Source organism: Chinchilla lanigera, unplaced genomic scaffold (genome assembly GCF_000276665.1).
Source record: "Chinchilla lanigera isolate Chin_1 unplaced genomic scaffold, ChiLan1.0 scaffold00052, whole genome shotgun sequence".
NCBI lineage: Eukaryota > Metazoa > Chordata > Mammalia > Rodentia > Chinchillidae > Chinchilla > Chinchilla lanigera.
The window spans coordinates 1397736-1419206 of NW_004955453.1; the positions used below are offsets into that span (position 1 = coordinate 1397736).

Here is a 21471-nt window from a genome sequence, read left to right on the forward strand (position 1 = left end):
TGCGAAAGACACAAAGGGCCAGGGGGTGAGGTCACTTCTGCAATGAGTGGGCTAAGCCAGGGAGGCGACTGCCCAAAAGAAGCAAACCTAAATGAAACTCCAGGTGAGGGTCACCTGGCCAGCAACCTGCCTCACTATGGAGTGCCACCACCACTATGCCACCTGGTCACTCTCCAGGTCAGTGGGCTGAGGCAGAAAGACCATGCATGGAGTCTGTCCACCTCCCACAGAGAGCCAGATCAGCACTAAGGGACAGTGTATGCTTCTTTGTGTTCAGAATATCTTTATTTTTTAAATTTTGAGACAGGGTCTCATTAAGTTGCTCAGGCTGGGCTTAAACGTGTGATCCTCTTGCTCAGTCTCCCCGAGTGCTAGGATTATGAGTGCACCATCACGCCTGGCTAGAACATCGCTTTTTCTTTATCCAGCTTCCTCCCAGAACGGTGGAAGAGAGGCTGAGAGTGAGATTCTTAGAAAACACAGGGACATCAGGAGTTAAACCACCCACTGCATGTAGCTGGGACTGGAAATAAAGAGGCCTCAAACACACCTTACAGTGGCTGTGCAAGCCGATTCCCTGCTCTCCTCCCATGGAGAACACAGGAATGCGGACACAGCTCTTCACCACAGTGTTTCTGAGATGAATGACGACGCCTGAGCACAGTCTCTTTCAACTTGTTCTAAGTGATCAAAGGCACAGCAGGGAAAGGGCCCCCCGCCCCACGCCACCGCATGGTTTAAGTCTGCGCGTGGATATGGGCCGTGGATACGGATATGGACCATCCACGGATTACAGGACGGTTTGAGCAGCCGAAAAACACCAACCCTTCAAAAACGAATCAGGTCAACCTGCGCTTCCTGGTGTTAAGTTGTGACCATTACCACCAACGCTGGCAGCAAGGGCAACAGCAAAAATGAGCCATCTACAGGGGCGTGTTTTCAGAAACGGGGCTCGTGTCACAGACCCGTGTTCTCCCTCCTTCCCCAGCGTGAGTCTTTGAGATGGAAGTCCCTTTTGCCAGAAACGGCCTCTCTCCCCGAGGCTGTGTCTGCAGACATCCTGGCTTCCTGGACCAAGCATGGGAAAGAAAGGACACTTTTGTTTTCCCCAGTCACTCATATAAATGAGCAAAGGAGTACCTTTTTCATTGAACTGAACCTTTACCTGTTCTAATGCGTGGTTAAGTCGATAGCTATTCTACCACTTTGGCTGGCCTTAAGCATGTACCACACCTGCTAGTTTCCTTTTCTCTTTGAAAAAGAATAACAAAAAACTAAATTTTAAGTCCTTGGTAAAGTCTAAGGAAACAACACAGGGAGTTTCTACGCCTTTCCACTCATGAGGCGACAGAGATGCACCTGGCTGAGAGCGTACCCCATCCTCCTGGGGAGCCACCCCAGCCCTTGGTCTGGGCACCTCGGTTCTGGCTCTGCAGTCACAAGACCTGGACCACAGTCGAGGTCCTTAAGAGCTGTGTGGCCGCGGGAGCCTGTGATTCTTCATGCTGAGGCATCCTTCACGGGCTGAAATGCTGTGGGTCAGGTGTCTAGGGCACTGGTATTTAGCCTATGGTGATGACTCAGAAAATGTACCTGAAAACAAAACATCTCCACCCCTCCTAATTTTTTCCACAGCTCTTACTGTAGGGGCAATGGGAAATGTTCCTTCCAACTCTGAAGGTTCTCTGGAAAAAACAAACAGTAAACAGGCAAAAAGGCACACAAATTTATTGATGTGCAAAAGCGGAAGGTCACAGGGTGGCTTGAGATTACTCAGAGATGTACACTCCCCTTTGCTGTGGAGAAGCAGGAGAATGGGAATGTAGGACATCTACTTGAAGGGAAACAGCGAGTGATTTTCAGGGAAGCCCCACTGGGTTGGAGAACACGTTACGGCTGGGGACTGTGTCTGGTGTGCAGTTTGTAAATGATGCTCTGCTGGACGGAGACAGGACAGCAATGTGTGACAAAGGCCTGCGGGTGTGTCAGCAGCCTTGCCTCCTGCCACATGAGCTCAGCCAGTGACGCTCAGCTCCACGCAGGGGAAGGCCGGAGGTGGGGAGGAAGTCTTTCCTCAATCGCCACTCTCCCTCTAGCTTCCCTTAAGGCAACCACACTGGCTGTGGGTCCCAGACCTCATCTGTATCTGGTGGGACCCAGGGTATGGGACTCCAAATTCAGCTGTGGGAACCTGAGGCTCAGGACTTTCAAAGCCCCTGGGGCAGAGCACCCCATCCTGGGACACAGGGGATCTGTTCAGGACACCCTGGTCCTGCCACTAACGGCAGACCCACATCACTCTCTACTCTCCACACCCCACTGATCCCAGGGTGGACATACCCACTTCACCCTTGAATGTGGCTCGTCATTCCCTTATGAAGGCTCCGTGTCAAGAGGAACACCTGCTAAACCAGCGGCTAATCTGTCTTTGTTACCTACATAGGCCCAGCCAAGAAGGGCAGAAGAAAAAGAGCGGCCCTCGGGCGCACTTCCTGCATTCCTTTCTGTTTGTGCAGGGAGGGCGGCCTCAGCTTCCTCCCCATTAGGTCGTGAGCCCCAAGAGCCCACTTTGCTTGTGGTGTGCCCAGGCCGGCGACAGGTGGTGCCCAGGCTTGGTATTGGGAAAGAGGGGCAGGTTCCCCTCAGAGGCTGAGTCCCCTGGCTGTGCCCTTCTGCTGTAAAACTACAGCAGAGGAAACCGAAGCAGCAGCGAAAGAGGCCAGCGTGGGGCGGTTCCAGCTTTTTCCTGCTCAAGCTCCACTACTGGAGTCTGCTGAGATCAACTGGCAGCAAACAGATCAGCGGGAGAAAGGCACAACGAATGGATTTGCTAACCACAGCTTCTCAGGCTCGAAGCCTTCAGGTCCGAGGCCTGCACACTTGCGGTGAGTGATCCATCTCTGTGCTTCGGTTCAATGAGCACGGACAGCCGTGCAGCAAGGAACCTGGATTAAGGGTGTGGGCCTGTGGGAACCATGGGCGAGTCCAGGAGGCTGCCTGCCCTGGCTCTTCCGGGCCCCTGGACCTATGTACCCCCTACCCCGTTGCGTGGGGCAGAGCCCTCTATACTAAGGCCTTGACTTCTGTAGGGAAGGCTGTGCCCCAGGAAGGTGGAAAGATAGAGCAGGCTTTGGGGGCTCAGGGCAGCTGTAGGGAAAGTGCCTCTGGTCTCTCTGACCCACTCTGGGAAGCAGAATTCTAGCTTCCATGATGTGAGCGGCAGGTGAAGGGAGGGACAGGAGAGGGTCAGAGGGGCTTTCATCCTGGGGTGCTGCTTCCTGAGCCCCAAGAAGGGGTTTGAGGGAGGAGTGGGGAAAGGGACCGGGCCAGGTGGGGTGAGTGGGTACAACACAGGCCCTGTGCTTCTGCTTTTGTGCCTGGTCATGGTCTCTGGTCACATAACTGCTTGGTTTCCTTGACACATCTACCAGAAATAGAAATTAAAAACCAAGCGAGAATGAAATAAGCTTGTCAGCCATTAAAATCTTGTTATTACGCTCCCTACATTATCCCTATTATGCTCCCCCAGAATAATTAATTCTCTTACAGTACTATCTTCAAATTTAAAAACCCAAAGCAATTAAGCATGCTTTGTGCATAGCCTAAAATGTATCAATGCAGATTATCATTTCAGCTTCACCAGACCAAAGAATAAGAATGGTTTCACTTAAAATTTCAAGCTCCTTCCTAGGAAGAGAAGTGTTCCTGTATCTCACCTCTGAAGGACCAGCTCGTTGGAGGGTAAAGAGCCCTCTCTCCCTCCGGGATCCCAGGGGGGTGGCCTGTGATGTGACGCCCTCTGCCCGCACTGCCACAGAATCGAATTCCAGTTCAGGGGAGCACTGCTCAAATCCTCAGCTACCTTGGTTTTAATACAAAAACTCCCTGGACTCCCTGCACTGAATAGTATATTTTCTACCCATCTGCCTAAGTTTCATGCAGGCAAAACATTCATCAGGGTAGAAGACTTGAGAGCAGGTTATTTTGGCTAGGAGACATTCTCCCCTTCAAGTCTGTCCCAGGAGGATGCCCGTAAAGGTGCAGGCTGGGATGCGGCCTGGTCACTCGCTGGACCCTGGCATCAGAGTCCAAAGGTCAGGCGGAGCCTGAGGTCCCTTGACCCTGGGGTCCTCAGAGTCTCAGACACCCTCTCCACCAGTGCACCAGCCCTCCTTGCTGTCCTCTGATCACTAGAATTACTTTGTAAAATCCAGCTCCCTGCTCTCTTGAGGACCCTGGTCCAAACTGCACAATTCATGCTCACCCTCTCTGACTCATTGGGTAAAGAAAAGGTTGCCCATTACCAGACTATAAGAAAGAAATGGTTCCGGTATATATAGCAACCCACAGACTCCACGGCTACCTTAGAAAACCCGTGGTACTCTTTGCTGGTCTCTTGAAGAATATTTAAAATGATGCTCAGCCAGTAACAGGAAGGGGAAGATGCAAGGGGTACAGCAGGATTAGGAGCAGCTAATCAATGAGAAAGATGTAAACGTGGCACTTGGACACGGCAGAGGGCCATGCGTTTGTCTGGGGGACTGCAGTTTTGTTCCGGACACCTTTACTTCATACTGTGTTCATGCCGAGGTCTAACTAAGGACACAAAGGCAAAGTCTCTACTGCTCCGCTGTGCTTTAACTAAGGATGTCTTCACATCCTCCTACCCCGGAGGGTTCGCCACCACCTTGCTCCCTCCCTTACTGTCTGTTAAGGTGTGTATCTAGATGTGCTCATAGGTGGGGGCTTTCGGAAGGGATGGGATTGTGCAGGCACCGCAGCCCGGTGACAGAGGCGAGTCCAGTGGTTGTGGTCGGGAGGGGCGTGGCTGGAGGGGCGTGGCCTAGAGGGGTTTATCACCCGCCCGGGCTCCTCCCTTGGTTTCTCTGCTTCCTGTCCACCATGTGCGGAGCAGCTTTTCTCTGCCAGCCCCTGTGCTTATCACCCGGCCCCGCAGGCAGCCCACTGTGGACAGACACCTCCACAAACTGCAAGCCTAAAGAAAACCTCTCCTCCTTTAAATCATGAGTGTCCGGTACTGTGTTCCAGTGAGGAAGCAAGTGACTAAGACACTATCACCGGAACTCAAGAGAAAATACAGACTCTTCACTGGGCTGGTTTCACTACCGAGGGGAGCATTCAAACCTCCTTCCTCCTCAGAGAGCAAACACTGAGACTGACGACACACAGAGGCTTAGAGAGCCCAAGTGTGATGACCTGAAGGCACTGTGAAGCACAGAGGACCTGCAGTCCCAGCCTCCCAACTCGGCCAGGGGTCCCGGGAGTGACTCACCTTTGACATCATTAAAGCTCGCCTCTGAAAACCCCTCGCTCAGGTCGATCAGGGTCCCCTCTGACTTGCACCGGGGGAGGCCGCTGGAGTTGGCCGCCCGGATCCGCTGGGCCGCCATCCCGGACCGCCTGCCTGCCCAGGCGCTAAGGTCTCATGCCTCCTCCTCCCTCTATCCACGCTGGCGGCAGCTTCCTGCACGGCGGTGTCAACTTGGCAGTGTACTTCTCCTGAAATGAGAAGAGGGGGAGAAGGACTTCCCTGAGCACGGCTTCCAGAGCGCTTTATGGGAAGAGGGGGCAGCTTTCTGCCAGGTGCTCTTTTTGCTCCTCCTGGCCAGGATCAGAGTGTGGTTGCCGGCTGCACTATGCCAGCCCCTTGCACTGTCTGCCAGGCTGCAGCACACACAGCTGCTCTTCCTGGGCACAGCTGGGTCCGTGGACTGTGTTCCAGCCCCTGGCAGCCCAGCTATGGCTGCCAACAAGGACAACCCAGGGCTGTATGGTCCACATTACTAGCTCCTAGGCATAGTTGCTGGAGGGATGCTCCCTGACCACATGATCCGGGACGCTCCCTCATCAATGCATTACGCATGGCTGCTCGGTGTCTTCGATGTGGCTTAGGGAGAAGCAATCGGGCACTGATCTCAGGGTGCACTGAACCCCGGTGTTGGTACCAGACTAGTGGGAAAGGGTTCCGTGGGAGACCACTGGTCTCGGGGGAGGGCGCTCAGGACTTGTAACTGGGGGATGACTGATGTGGGCCGGACCCTTTCTTGGGGCCCGTGGATAGGAAACAGGAAGAGCTGAGCTGACTTCCCAGTGGTGAATTTCCCATGCTGTCCAACAGAAACAGGCAGACGCAGATCAGCCGGCCCATAGCACGGGAGCTGAGGGTGGGGTAACTGTCACCCTAAAATAATGGGGCTCACATAGTGTGAAGAACAAGGAGGATAAGCCAACAGAGGTGCTCGGGAGGCGATGCAATGTCATAGAGGATGCCAAGCGCCACCACCATGGAGCAGAGCCTTAGTCCCAGCTCTGCTTTGAGCTCAAGACCCAGAAGGCTACACTCCTGAGGACATGGAGGACTCTGGATGGGACCTGCTGAAGGGTGCTGCTGTTCACTGTCATGCGTGATCTTCCTCCGGTGTCCTCCACGTCCCCCCAGCCAGAGTGGAACTGCCCCCTCTGCCAGCCTTAATCCCTCACAGGGTTCTGGCTCCCGGCCAGGAGATGGGGTTAAACAAGCCCAAACGGGTGCAATCACAGGCGGTTGGCTGTGCTCCACGGGGCTGCCTCACTCTGCCCTGGCTTTGCTCTACAGACCCGGCGTAGCTGTGCTGGACACCTGCCGGCCAGGGCCACAGGGTGCTGGAGATCGACCCTTCCCAGCACCTGCACCCACATCATGCCTGCCTCACCAGGCAGCCACAGACAGGCAGAGTCTGGAGATGAATTACAGATCTGTCTGCTACGGATGAAGACAGAGCCGCTGCCCTGAGCCAGTGCTGGACAAAGCAGAGGCGTCAGCCATTCTACACAGGTTGCGCTGCCCGCCTTGCTGACCCCTTCTTCCCAGACCTGGAGCTCAGTGTTGATGCCAGCGGCTGTCAGGTCCCTGAATCTCCTGCCATCTGGCCCTCATGGGTCCTCAGTTTTCCAGGAGAGTCCTCTGAGGTCACGCCACTGTCCTGCTAAAAAGTCCGGATGCTCCTCCCTGGCCGGGCGCGCTCTCCACACGACTGCACCTGGCTTCCCCCGCACCTTCCAGGCCTGTGCCCGGCTTCCCTCAAACGTCAGAATCGACTTCCCCAGCCATGCGGTGTCTGCGCTCTTGTGCTTCCAGGAACCTCGGGCTTCTCCCCCATGCTCCGCCCGCCTCCCCAGGCCTCGATTTCAGAATTCTCGTGATGTGACGTAATTTATGAGCTGGCCAGGACTTGCAGAGCCATCACCCCGGGGCCTCTGGTCTCTGCTGCCAGGCACCATGCCCTCGACTGTGCTTGGCTTTATTAGAGAAGTGCTGTTGGGTGATCCGTTTCACAGAGTTGCTGAGGTTCGCCCTGCTGCTTTCTGCATTTGCGTACATGCCCCCAAATGGCCACAATTAGCCATGTTTGGAAACCAGGCGGACAATAGGAGTAAACCCAAAATTGGCTGCCCTCCTAGCCCTGTGCCAGGAGTGGGTGGGGTGTGGCTGGGAAAAGTCCTCAGGAGCCACACCCCTCAGGCACCCTGCACCCCTATGAGGACGAGGGGCCTCTGAACTACTGATGCGGACACCTGCCGGCACCAGGAGCTCTGCTTCAGTGCCAAAGGGGTGCCTAGATTTCCCAGGTCCAAAGCCAGCTCCTCGGCTTGCCTCAGCCTCCATGCCCAGCCCCTCACTTCTGTCCTTGACAACTCCATTCAGCCAGCTGAAAAGCCACACACACACACATGCACACACCACACATGCACACACACATACACATACACGCGTGCACAACACCCTCTGCAGCTTACCCTCCACCTGACCCTTCCCAGCACCTCCACCCACATCATCACAGCTCGATTACAGTAATCAGTGCCTTCCTACGGCCCGCCACAGTCCAGCGCTGCACCTCGCAGTCCACCCCTCAATCAGCAGCCAGACGCTCCCAGGCCTCTATTAAACCCCAAGACTTCTGAGCTCTCAGAGTGTGCTTATGAAGCCTCTGGGCGCTGTGCTACAGCCCCCGCTGTCTCTCAGATCCCATTTCCTGCCAGTCTCCCCTCCCTGCACCCACTCCTCCCAGTGTGGAGGCTCCGAGCCCCTCCTGCCACAGAGCCCTTGCACACACTGTCCCCAGTAGCCTAGAAAAGGCTGCCTGCGAGCTCAGAGACTCGACCTCTCATTCACTCAGGTCTCTCGCTCCAGGACGCCCCTCCCCACCTCCTCCCCTTTCACTTTACCTCTTGTCCCACTCCCTCATGAAATGTAGCCTTTCAGCCTGCTTTCTCCTGCTGGGCTGAGGTGGACCTGTGTATACCTGGCTCTCAGACACAAAGGAATGGGCGCTACAAAACACAGGGGAACGGTGTGGCGGTATCAGGATCTCTGGGGTCATCTTCCTGGAGCAAAGTGGCCAGCGGGACTGGATTATACACAGCAGGCCAAACTCTGGAATCCTGCTCTGCTCGACACCTAATTACACGCGGGTCACCCAGATGGCTGCCTGGATGCCCCAGGATGGCCTGGCCCTATAAGCACGGCTGCCCTCTGCTCACCAGGCCCCAGACGCATGGCTGGACACGGCAGAATGACTGTCGGATTCTGGTGCCAAACCAGGCACCTGCACACGCCTCTCACCTGGTGCCAACGTGCCGCTCTGCGGATTCCACAGCCACCCTCACTCAGGGCGGCCCCTACCAGTGTTCTGCCCCGGGAAGCAAGTGAACCACAAACCCGCCCAGAACAGGAGCGCGTGTGGGGCAAGGTCTCACGTGGAGTGCTGTGTGCACAGGAATCCGCCGCACAGCACAGCGGGCCGCGCTGGCAGGAGCGTGGCCTGAAAACGCTGCTCTCGGTACCTCTCGGTGTCTCCCTCACCAGTTCCGGTCCTGCCCTACCATGACCCCTCTCCATGCCTGACTGTGATTTCTGGAGCACCACCTCGGCTTCATCAGATTTCCGACAGCCTAATGAAACTGAGTTTCGATGGGCTCCTGCGACTTCCGTTCGTCTCCAGCCTCCGTCGAAGGAGCCTTACCACACTGCCCACTTGTCTCCCCATGACTCCCATGAAACAGGGTGTCCCAGGAACATCTGGTTTCTGCAGGGTCACCTTAGGGAGGCTTACGGGGCCACCCTGACCACCAAGGGGTGAATACCCAGCTATCTCCTGCAGTGAGGGTAAAGCCACGGAAATTTCCCCTCAAGTCCGGGCCCAACTGGCCCGGACAATGACCGTGGTGGGTCACGTGCCACACGGCCCTATGGTGGGATGTCCAGGAGTGGCCCGGCAGGGACTTCAAATCTCACCCTCTCCTGTGGTGGGACATGCGTGCACATGGACATCAGACCCATTTCCCAGTGCCCCCTCAGGGTGTGTTCAGACCCCAGTCCTGGAGCCCGAGGAAAGGGCATCTCCAGCTGCCACACCTGCTTGGATGGTAGCACTGGGTCACCCTGGTGAGCAGTGCTGAGCCCCAGGTTCTAGGAACCAGGTCTGTGCTGGGGACAGAAACCAAGCAGTGTGTTTCTGGGAAACGGGTATCTGAGACACACAGACGGCACACAAGCCCGATGGCCGGGAGCTCCGCAGTCAGGCCTGACCGTCCTGCAGGGCTGCTGCTCCAGGAGCACCGGGGCTGCGGGGAGGACAGGAACTGGACTGCAGCGGGTGCACCCCACCCCCACCCCTGGTCTACGCCAGGCGGGCCGCGTGATCATCTCCGCAGCAGACCGACTCCATCACTTCCTCGCTTCCGGCAAGCACAGGGGACAACCGGAACTTCATGGCTCCAGTGTCCAGTATGGCTGCTGGTTCCTTCAAGACTTCTGCACTGCTCAGGACCCTGCTTTCTCGAGAGAGCCCTCCAGGGCTCCCTATTTTGGTTACAGAACAATCTTCCCATTCCAGAAGGACACCTCCAATCAGTACCTTTGCAGGTGGACCCCCGCTTCTGCTCAGAGCCCTTCCAGGACCCTCAGCGTCTTCTGTTTCTGTGGCTCCACCCTGTGCCTATCCTGATCACCTGCTTTCTCCTCGCTGTTTCTCCTTGGTCCTCTACCTCCCGTTTCCTTGGAAGCTGCTTCCCTGGCAGCTCTGTCTTGTGATTTCCCAGCACCCGGCACCGGGCACCAAGCACAGAGCCCAGCCTGGCGGGTGTGCAGGCCATCTGCCACACCACCCCAAGAGAGTACGGGTCCTGCACCCTCACCCTGCTGCTTGTCACCAGCTGGGAAGAATAGGCAGGGTTTCCTGTATGTCTCTGGGACATGGGGGAACGGGATGCCCAGAGACACCCCGTGTACTGGTTGTGCCATGTGTGTCCTGGTGGGTACCCTTCATCTGTCGCCCTCCATCTCACCCTCCTACTGAAAACCACGAAGGGTTCAGAGACGAACCCACACACGCCACTCGAGCGCCCGCCCAGTGTGGGATAAAGAGGCTGCTCATGTCCACAGTGGTTTGTGGTCGGCCCCGAGTCACCCATCCTGTGACACAGCCTCCCATAGACAGGCGGAAAGGAGGGTCTTGTGATCAGCCGGGCCAGACACGCTTCCCAGCTTGGTGCGCAGCCAGGCGGGGAGCACAAAGATCTCCGCAGTGTCCCAGCAGCCGTGCGCCCGTGAGGCCCATTCATCTGACCGGGCTGCCTGGGGCTCCTGACTCCATAGGACTCCACGGATACATCACCCAAGACACAGAACGGCATGAGGAGGGCGTGTGACTTCCACACACTGGCCCCCGATATTTCTCCTTAAAGAGAAATACAAAAATAGATCCAGTTCTTTAAATCAGTCCACTTTTGCCAACTGTTATTTCAAAGGGAATCTCTCTCTCACGACCTCAGACAGACCTGAAGTGTGTTTTCTGAGAACTCAACTGAGCATTTCAAGCCAACCTCAGGTTCCTCTCTGGGAGGGCAGGTCTGGCGGCCCCACTCCTACTCAGGCAAGGCATGGAGGCGGCCTGCACTGGAAGTGGCGGCCCCGTCCTGAGGCTCCGCTATGGAGCTCAGGTTGAAGTGTGGGGTTGGAGCGGCTGGAGTGGCGGCAGCTTCTAGGCTCTAATGTGGTCCCTTGTTTCCTGAGGGTCCTCATCAGTGACTCCCACGTGCCGTGTCTGAGGCTCCCGTTCAAGACAGGCATTTAATGGGGACAGGACAAGGGGAATGAAGACCAAGGAGCACCAGCTCACCAGGAACAGCTGGAACTCGACCAACACTGTCCCCGGGACACCAGCAACGCTACCGCGTGCAAACCCCGAGGGAGCTGCCGAGAAGGGCGATGGCGGGACGGGGCGTCAGGGCCTCCTTCCTCACTTCCTGGAGAAGGGCAAAGGGCAGTCTCAGGGCCCTGTGCCACATCACTGAGAACCTGGCGTCCCGGACAGTAAGCAGTCCGTACAATTCCTGCCACGAATGAATGAGGGAATGGATCTCTGTGCTGACGAGCCCCATGCTCCCGAGCTGCTAATCTAGATGCGCAGAGCAGTACGCTAAGAACACATCCATACACCACCCACATCTACTAGGGGAAGGAAGGAGGGCTGAACCAGTACCGTCCTGCCTCTCTATCGCCCCTCAAACACCTCTGTCCTTGGGAAATGAAGCGTGCGCAGAGTGTTTACAGACAGAAGCGGAACCCCCCACCGCCCGACACTGGAGGGAGTGTGGACCTCTTCGATGGGAAACAGCGCTGAAATGCACTTTCTTAGACTATTTAACTGAATGGAAAGCCCATACAGTGTACTATTGGGATAAATTAAATTCACACGTTGTACTCTACTTTGTGTTTAAAAAGGATCATTTGATCAGCAAAGAAAAGCAAATTCTATTCTGAATGCTCACACTAGTACTAGGTAGCAAATGCAAGCTTCTTCCTGCTGTTTGAGACGTTCTCAATTTTCTTCTTTATAGAAAAATGTATTTTATGTAAGGAAGCCCTGTGCTCATTCTCATTGCGCCAGCCCCATTCCAGCTCCGCAGGCCCCCTTCCCGGGCTGGCGTTCGGTCCTGGCGCTGACTCTCGCCGGAGCACTGAAGTGAGGTACAACTCCCAGGGCTGGGTCCCCAGCTTCCCAGGCACGGCTGTGCAATCCGGGGTGAAACATTTTCCTCACACCTGCTTCCCCTGGTCTCCTGATCCTTCTACTTGGGAGATGTGGGCAGCCTGAGAGAATGGAGACTTGGGAAGGGAGGAAGTTAAAGTCAGAACAGACAGTGTCAGCACTGGCAGTAAGGACCAAGCCGGCTGGGTCTCCCCCACTGCTCTGCAGAGACCAAGCCGGCCTAACCCTCCTCCCCAGGCGTCCCACATTCACTGCGATAAACGGCCGGGCAATGACGGTCTTTACACCTAATCTAGGATGATTTTCTTAGGGCAACTTCTCAGCAGAATGGCAGTCTCACTGAACGCTTTCCTGGAAGGCTGCGGCCCTTCAGACTCTCAGCCTGGTCAACCTGACAAGCAGGGAACAGGATGTCACAGTGTAAATTCGCTTTCCTTTAGAGATTTCCCAAATGCTTGCGTCCCACACAACAGCCCATAAGGGGCCAAATGCGTGAACCGTCCTGGTCCCATGAGACCTACATGGCCAGGTCACCTAGCCGAGTCTTCCACTCACTCCTGGTTTTCTGAACAACAACGAAATAGCCTCCAGACATGTTTCTCAAGATGCATCCTGCCAAGCGATGCGTGCATGACGTTATCCACCTCTTATTTTCTACCTTGTGGACTCTCACTTTGCCGCTTTTGCTCAATTACACTTGCAAACTGCGGCTCATCAGTTGCCCATCCCGCCCCCACTCGGGTGCTCACACTGCTCTGTCTGCAGACGTGATGCCGTCTCCACACACACAGAAAACGAAAAGCTTGATGAACATTCCCGTCCATTTTCCTTTACTTAAAAAACTGGTTTGTGTGCTGATGTTAATGTACAAAGAATTTATTGTGCTTCTCAGAGAGGAATTTCACAAAATTAATTAGCAAAGAGCTGTTCCCGCAGGGAGTTCCGAAACAACACGTCCCTCTCCGCTGATGTTATGTCACCTTCACGCATTTTAACGGTCACAGACACGAGGGTCTGTTCTGTGTCATTAGTCTGCCAACTTCCATATTATCAACCCTTACTTAACCACAGCCGTTCTACTAGTAAGAGAACTAGTTCCAGTGGACCAGTCTCCTGTAAAGTCCTACCAGCAATCTTCTATTTGAGGCTCCTGTTCAAGACAGGCATTTATTTTTCCTCGAAATGAACTTCAGGATGATTTCTAGTGATTTCCCACCACTTAATTCCCTCGAAAAAGTAATCTGATTACAATTTTTTTGGTATTGCATTGGTAAGGACTGATATCTTCATACTTCCAGAGACATGGTAGGTCTCCATTTATTTCATTTTCTTTGAAGAGATACAGAGTACATTAAACTTTCAGGACCAAACATTCCTTGTCACAAAGATTCAGTTCTGTTCTTGTATGAAAAGAGCCATAAATGATACTTACCAAGTGGTTATAACCATGTTCTAATAAAACTTTATTTATAAAACAGAAGTGGTGGGTCAATAGGGTTAATGTTAGGAGCAAGTGAAGCTCTCTCTAGACTAACGTCTGGCTCACAGATTCAGAGCCTGGGACCCACCACAACTCCCTAGCTGCTGACTTAGTAAAAAAAACTCACTCTTTCTAGGAAACACTTCCAGAACACTTAAAACTTTTAGATTTGAGTTTGGTGTTGTCCCAACTATGAATGTCATTTCTTTCTCCTATTATATTTTCAGGGGAATCATAGAGTTCTCCACCTGGGCATTTTAAACTCAGTACCTAGAAGTCATGTGACGAGGTGGTGGTGAAGGATGTGATTCCTGAGACACTCTGGGGTCAGGCCTCTTCTAGTTTGAGGTGGCAGGAGGAGCCGGGGCTCAGGGAATGTAGCCCTGAGCCATGCTTGGCTGGGCATCAAGCCCTGGAAGATGTCAGGAGTGTGAGCTCATGTGCCAGCTTGACCCTCCCTGAACACACTCAGTGCAGGGGTCTACCAGGCATCACCCAATGGAGCAGTCTAACCTCTTTAAAAACCACCAGTCACTCTGTGCGTACGACTCCTCTGGGAGTCCTGCCGCTGTGGGCGTGAGTAGTCAAGAGCTGGGGACATCCACGGAACCATCTGTCCACTGGAGTGAGCTGTGTAAGGCCCGATGAAGGGGTTCGGGCAAATGGCAACACAGCCAGGGGTGCACCGAGCAGTGCCCCCAGGCAGAGAGGAGAGTTGTGAGAAGCCAACCTGGTTCACCTCGTTCCACTCCTAACCTTCTGTTAGGAGTTACGCTGTGGCCTCCCTAGAAGATGAAGTCCTAAACCCAGCATTGCCATGCAACCTTATGGAAACAGGGTCTTTGCAGATAGACGACCCACTAAAGATGAGGTCGTTAGGGTAGGCACTGGCCCACAATGCCTGGCATTCTTGTTTATGAGCACGAAGCTTGGACGCGGACAGCTACACAGGAAAGACAGCACAAACACTCCAAAATGTGACCGAGAACAAGCCTAGGGGAGCCCCGATACATCAGGATCTTCAGCCAGTGAAGGGACCAGCCATGCTGACGCGTGATTCTGGACTTCTAGCCTCAGGAACCAAGGGGAGCAAGTTCTGAGGGGAGTGTGCAGCACAGGTGTGTGCTGTCACATCACAGTCCACCATGGCTGCGCATACGACGGCAGTCCCAGGGGACTGGACTGCCCAGTGACTCTGTGGCCATCTTGGTCTCTAAGATGTTTACACAAGAAATCGCCCAGTGACTCACTTCTCAGAGCCATGCTGGTCACTAGGTGACCCATGGCCAGGCTGTTTTGTGGCCCCAGGAAGCCAGCACCTCTGCCTGGAAGCTAAAGCTGGCAAAGGTCTAGACACAGGTCCGCCTGTCTTTGGAGAACTGCCTTCCCCCTTCCTGGCCAGAGTGCCCCTCCTCGTCCCTGACATCACTCCAAACACCAAGGAGGCCTCACGATGCATACAAAAGTCAAGCTCTGAACACAGCGGGCAAAACTGCATCTTGCCCTCAACTTTCTCAACACAAACCGTCAGCCCTCAGCGGGTCCTATGAGCAAACATCCTCTGGGATGAGTCCAAGGCTGGTGCCACAGATACAGACCAGAGCCCCAGCACTACGGGCACAAGCAGGGGAAGCTCTTCTCCCGATCCTGCTAGAAAACTAAGGTCCTTCCAGGGGAGCCCAGCCAGCCTGCTGCAGTATAAACGAACGCCCTAAGCATCCACACGGCACTGAAATCGAACACAAACCTTCTGCCCAGGAAGGAGCAAGGGCTAGAAGCAAAGCGCACAGGCCAGGGAGCAAGCCACAAGCACAGCGAGCCTGTGAAGGACAACTTCCCAGGCCAGCCCAGGAAGCTCTGCCAATCAACGTCCAGGGTCTTAATGTGTCTTCTCCACTAAGCCGAGTCTCACCTCTACCCATCCACCAAGGGACAGTAATTGTGGAAAAGGACCAGGGAACACAAAGATGTCTGGAAACATGTTCTCACTGTGAGCAGACACACGCCTGTCTTCGGCGCGACAGGCCGCCGTCCCTGCCACCCGGAAGATAAACAGGCTGTGTCACCACTGGCGTGGCCTTGGTGAAGACACGCCAGTCTGCGTGCTCGGCTCTGCCTCCAGCCTGGCACAGATACAGGATGGCCACCAGCCCCGTTCCGAGTCCCGTCTGGACAGTGCTGTGGCCCTGGGCTCTCTCGTCTGACCCCCAGTGAAAGGTCAACGTGCCATCCACAGTGTCTTGCCCCTGCTGGTCCTCAGAACCGCAGTGAGTCCGAGCCGGGGACATGCATGGCACCAGGAAGGGAACCCGGGCTTTGGAGTGTGGCGTGAGTGCCCCGGGTCACAGGCAGCAAAAGGAAGAGGCTTTGCACAAAGTGCAGGGGTCCCACTCTTGCTCCCTGCCCACACCTGGAGTGGGCAGCACTGTAGACACCGGTGTGTGGGAAAGTGGGGACAGCGAGGAGGGGCGGTCCGTGGACGGCTCAGGTGTCCCCAGGGAACAAGGCCACAGCCACCCTCCTCCTGGTCCAGGTAAGGGGGCTCGTGAGCGATGTCCTCCTCTCTTGTAAGCACTCAGGGCCACCTGCTGTGGCTGTCAGTCGCTGACCTGTGCGAAGGAACAGAGGGAGCGCTAGGGCCCTTCCGTCTCCTCGTGGCCGGATGTCCCCAGGCGCTCTGAGCACCCGTGCCGCCTGTGCTGTGGAGAAGCTACGCTGCCGAGTTTGCAGGCTGCCAGAGTCCGTGGTCGGGGCTCAGCGCGTGGCGCACTTCCTGTGGCGGACCGAATCTCTTGCTTAGACTACTTATTTGATTGCGTGTGTCTCCGAGCCGAGGACTGTGTCTGGCCTCGGGTCCTCCGGCACCAGCCCGAAGGGGAAGTATCACTGGGTGAGCAGCAGCGTGGCCTCCCATGAGCCGGCTTCCCCTGCTCAGCACAGGCGCCTGGTCTAGGCGTCTCTCTCCGTGAAGCCCTTGGAGAGAGCCCGGCCCCACCGATGCTTCCATTCCAGACTTCTAGGCTACAGATTAAAGAGAATAAACCTTTCTGGGCTGAGGCCACCCAGTGGTGATCCCCTGTCCCTCGGGATCTGAATGGATGAGTTCCAGGATGGTCCCCGATACGGTACTAGAACCCGCCGATCCTTGGTCCAGCCGTAAGAGTGTGCAGTGTTTACACAGAACCTACCACTTCCTCACACACACTCACACCTCCCGCTAGATTACCTCCAATACGTGACACAGCCTAAACGCTGTGTCCATGGCTGTTCTCCTGCGTTGTTCAGTGAACAAGGACAAGAAACGCGTACAGAGTCAGTGCACACAATTTTTGAAATTATTTTCTTTCCGTGGTCAGTTGAAGCCACAGGTTTGTGGATGTGGAGGGCTGACTTTATATGTAGTTTGCTATGGCAACCCTAGGAAATAAGAAAACGAGCCATGTGGTGGGGACCGCTTCTGCATGTTAATTCATCGAAATATTCCAGCCATCGTGTGTGACAGATTATTGCCTCCACTTCACAAATCAGGAAACGGCTGGGCTTGGTGGTACACACCGTAATCCCAGCACTTGGGAGGCTGAGCCAGAAGGATCACATTGAGTTTGCGGCGAGCATGGGCTAGCTGCATAGCGAGAACAAAACAGGAAACCAAGGCTTGGAAAAGTCAAGCCCACTTGTCCAAGGTCTTCAGGACCCGGACCCCACCCCACCCCACCTGACCCTGATGGGCTGTGTGCAGAGGGACTGGGCAGGTGCACAGGGAGGAGCTCAGGTCTTGGAGAGCACCTCAGGGTGTGGACTGCGGAGGAAACAGGAAGGCCAGCCCACCACCTTAAGTAATGGTCCTACCGGGAACGACTTCTGTCTAAAACAACCCAACAAAAGGCCAGTTGTGGGAGATGAGATCAAGCTCTCAGCTAGGAGAGGCATTCTTCTGCAAATCAGTTTAGTTGGAGAACACCACAAGCTCCTTCCACCTCCCGGAAAAGGCTGGAGGCGCCCAGATTCACAGCCGTTTGATTCTGCATGGGGGCAATGGCGTGGACATCACACAGGAAACCCGCGAACCCTGACTCTCCGCGCAGCCTCTGCTGCGAGTCCGGGCTCAGTAGGGATGGAACGCAGACAACCCCCGACGGGTCCTTCAGCCGACAGGTGGGGCTTCCTGGCGAGGCAGCCAAGTGCGACCTGGAGCCAGTGGGCGGGGCAGGCCGAGGGCAGCTCCCTCACCGCTCTCTGTGCCTACAAAGCCCCAATTTCTCCATGGGATGAAGGAAAGGCGCCGGGGAAGCGAAGGGAGGGAAGGCGCGCCACCTCGAGCACCGCTCTGACCTGTTTCCTGGAGGCTCCTGCTCAGCTCCGGCCACGCAGCCCAGGCCGTCCTCCTCCCCACCTGCCCGGGAGCCGGCGCCCAGCTCAGTGCCCACCTGAGCCTGCAGGGGGGCCGACCCTGTGCTCCAAGCGCACTGTCTGGGCGAGCAGCCTGCCCCTCCGCTTTCTCTCGTGGTGGCCTTCAGGGGTTCGCCCCCGAGCACTGGCGGCAGGTTCTCCTCACCCCGCAGTCCCTAGTGCCTGTGGACGCCCGTCCCAGCCTGCCTGGAGCTCGGCTGCGGCATCTCCAGCCGGAAGCCGCCCTCTGAGGTTTTCTGAGCACGGCTGCTCCTCCATAAGGGAGAGAAAAGCTGGAGAGACGCTGGATGCTGCCAGGGACAGGTCAGGCTGGCCCAGCACAAGGGCGGGACAGGTGGCCACAGCCCGGATTAGCGGTGGAGCCAGAGGGCTGAGCAGCTGTGGGGCGGAGCCGCTCCCCACCCTCCTGGGTCAGACTGTCACCCAGGCGCCCCCACAGCCAGCAGCACAGTGGGATGCAGCGCCAGGCTTCAGACTGTGGGGCTAAATGGAGCTAAGTGCTCGGGTGCGAGGGGCCCACAGGCAGGCCGGAGGCGCAGCGCTGGCTCCCATCCCCTGGGCTCAGCCTTCCCCAGCCAGCTGGCCCTCACTCACCCCCTTTCTCCCTCCCACATCCCAGGAGGGGTCAGCAAAGCTCCCGCTCCTCGAAGCTTGTTAGGGCAGCGTGAACACGAAGAGAAGCCATCGGCGTGCCAACCCAAGGGAGCGCAGCCCAGCACAGGAGCTCAGGGGGCCGAAGCCTGTGGGATGCAGGTCCTGGACTCTGCTTTGGAACGGGCTGGTAGGGACAGGTCAGAGACCACTTGGGGTAGCCACAGAAAGGGCCAATCAAGGGTGGGTGTGGGGATGCTCTGGGGGAATGGCAGAGGGAGGGGGCTGCAAAAACCAGATGGGGGACAGAGACCCCCTGTCTAGATAACTGGAGTCCAGCCCAAGGCAGTTCTGCAGGGCAGGGAGGTACCTGCCTCTGCCTCCTCTATCTCCAGACAGTCATGTCCCACGACCCTGGCTGTCACCATGGGTGTGGCCAGGTCAGGGCACGGGAGGCCCCGGAAGCCCCCGCAAGCTCTCAGGCGGAATCACTTTCTCAGAGGCAGCCTCCCTGGCATCGATACCTGGGGGCTGCAGGGACTCCGTGTGGCTGGCCAGGGTCCATGCTCATCACACCTGGTGAGCCCAACACCACATCAAGCCCTGGCTCCTGAAGATTCGTGAGACATCAGAGACAGGCACGGGGCAAGAAGCAAGGGATAAAGGCCAGGGGTCTCTCCAAGAATTTAGGGATGGGGGAAGCTGCTCTTAGAATAAAATTAGAACAAAATACAAGCAACCTTAGTTGCCCAAAAGGCAGAAGCAACCCAATGGCCAACAGATGAGCAGATAAACAAGAGGTGGTCTGTTCACACAACGAAATATTATACAGCCATAAAAAGGAATTAAATTCTGACCTATGCTACATGGATGAGCTCTGAAAGCATGTTATATGAAAGCAAGCACACAGGAAAGGTCACATATTGTATGACTCAGTTTACAGATGTTCCTTGACTTAGGACGTCCCAATAAATTCACTGTGAACTGAAGACACTGTAAGTAGACCCATGCTAAGTCTAGATGCTCCATGATTTGCGATGGGGTGCATTCCAGTGAACACACCACAGGGTCCAAGAACGACAACATCAGGCATCTTGAGTCGGGGGTCTTCTGTACTGAGAAATACTCACAACAGGCAGAGAAACCCAGGAAGGAGAACAGGTTCGTGGCTGTGGGAGCCAGGAGCGGGGGTTGGCAGGGACTACTCAAGCGGCTCCTCTTCCTCTCCGGGGAGTAAAACGTTTTGGAACCAGACAGAGGTGGGTCACATAACTTTGGGAATATACGTAATTTCACTGAATCCCAATACTGCAAAATGGTCAATTACAGCATAAAAACGTCGTCTCAACAGCAATTGAAGAAACAGTGAACTGGGGCTGGGGATATAGCCCAGTAGCATAGGTGTCTGCCTGGCAAGCGCAAGGTCCTGAGTTCTATTCCTGGTACAAAAAAAAAAAAAATGAAACAGCGAACCTGGTAATATAGCAGAGTCACCTCCACGAGCCCTGGGATACTGCGGGTAAGCATGGAGAAGTCGGAAAAGATCGCTTTATTTTAAAACTGAAAATACATCGCTGTCCTGAGTCACAAAGTGCACTGTGCTAGTCAGCGGGGCAGGGAAGAGCCATCACCAGGGGAAGCTGAGGCCCAGTTCGCCCATGTCTTGGCCAAGAGGAAGCACGGGTGCCTGGGGGCTCTGTGGGTGCTTTGCAAGCTTCAAACTGGCCAAGCTGCAGCGGGAGTGGGCTGGGGACCGGATCCAGTGGCAGGAATGCCAGGAGGCCGTCTCGGGAACCACCCGGTGCCCACGCTGACGCGGCCTCCTCCAGCTTGGGTTGCGGCCGCGGCAGGTTGTTTCTTTACACCGGGTCCTTGTCGCCTACAAGGCAGGGCGACTGCAGAGGCCCGCGCACTACAGACTAACACAAGAGCAAGAACAAACCTCGCCTGCTCCATGCTGCAGGTGTCAGGTATTTTGTCCCAGGGACACAGAAAGTGACTGAGACAGGCGCTGTCCACGCATAAGCTGGGCTGTACTTGCGGCATCCAGCGACTGAGGGCTGGACCCCAGCCCCTGGGCAGACTCAGGGCAGGACAGGCACGCAGTGACCACAGGGGAAGTGGCCGGTCGACAGGAGGCTCCACGCACCAGCTTCAAGCCTATTCACGAGGAGCACGTGAAAGATTTCCACAGAAACGTGGTGCCCCGCGCTGGGTACCCCATTTCACAGGGAGCCGTTTGCAGATGCACCTCCAGCTACATCAAATCCTTTTGAAACCAAGAGGTCGAAAGAAGAGGGCACCCCGCATTCCTGTGAGAGGCTCACGAGACCCTGCCTGGATTCCGCCACTCTCAGCAGCTCCTTCCTCAGCTGCATGGTTCTAGAAGCTTCCTTGGCCTTCCGTCCTCCGAGCCTACCGTGAACTCTGGACACGCACTGTGAGGTGCCGAGATCCGACGGTTCTCCCAGGCCCGCCCCTGCCAGCTCTGACCTTGGTTCGACTGCTGTTCGACCCCTCGGAGGCACAAGTGTCTTCATCTGTAAAATGAGGGTGCTAATGAGCACCGGCTCCGCCCACCGTCCTTGGGAAGATCAAGGGAGATAAATCTCCTCGCCAGCTTTGCCAACTGCAAACGACCGTGCAAATTTAAATAGAAATGAACCTGGAGAAGGGTTCTTCAAACACTGGGCACTGCCGCCGCGGAGGCTCTGCCAGTGCCAAGCCTGGCCGTGGCCCCAGAGCCGCATCGTGCACAGCCCGGCCTCCTTTGGGAGCCGCCGCGCACAATTCCTATGGAAGGCCGCCTCAGCCTCAGACACCAAAGCACTCGTGTGACTCACAAGGACCGTCTGTCCACCCAGTCTGCTTTGTGCCCTCCCTCTTAGTGACCTGGGCCTGGCCCTGGGCTGGTATGAAGCATCTGGGAAGCACCTG

At 55.8% G+C, this 21471-nt stretch overlaps 2 protein-coding genes across 4 annotated transcripts in view; one reads left to right on the plus strand and one right to left on the minus strand.

The window, feature by feature from the left end:
- Sh3bp4 (SH3-domain binding protein 4) overlaps positions 1-21471 on the minus strand; it is a 37315-nt gene that overhangs the window by 9782 nt on the left and 6062 nt on the right. For all 3 annotated transcript variants that reach the window (XM_005395325.2, XM_005395328.2, XM_005395329.2), the window contains one exon: positions 5294-5520. In XM_005395325.2, the coding sequence (XP_005395382.1) occupies positions 5294-5411 (118 nt within the window). In that variant the 5' untranslated portion in view covers positions 5412-5520. The remainder of the gene's footprint in view (positions 1-5293; positions 5521-21471) is intronic.
- Positions 9-11769, plus strand: LOC106149792. Its single transcript, XM_013519954.1, has 2 exons — positions 9-2885; positions 6617-11769. The coding sequence occupies exon 2, from the start codon at positions 9772-9774 to the stop codon at positions 10708-10710; it is 939 nt and encodes a 312-aa protein (XP_013375408.1). The 5' UTR covers positions 9-2885; positions 6617-9771; the 3' UTR covers positions 10711-11769.

Excerpts from the sequence above, each read along its gene's own strand:
- LOC106149792 (XM_013519954.1), top strand. The coding sequence starts at position 9,772 with ATGGCTCCAGTGTCCAGTATGGCTGCTGGTTCCTTCAAGACTTCTGCA.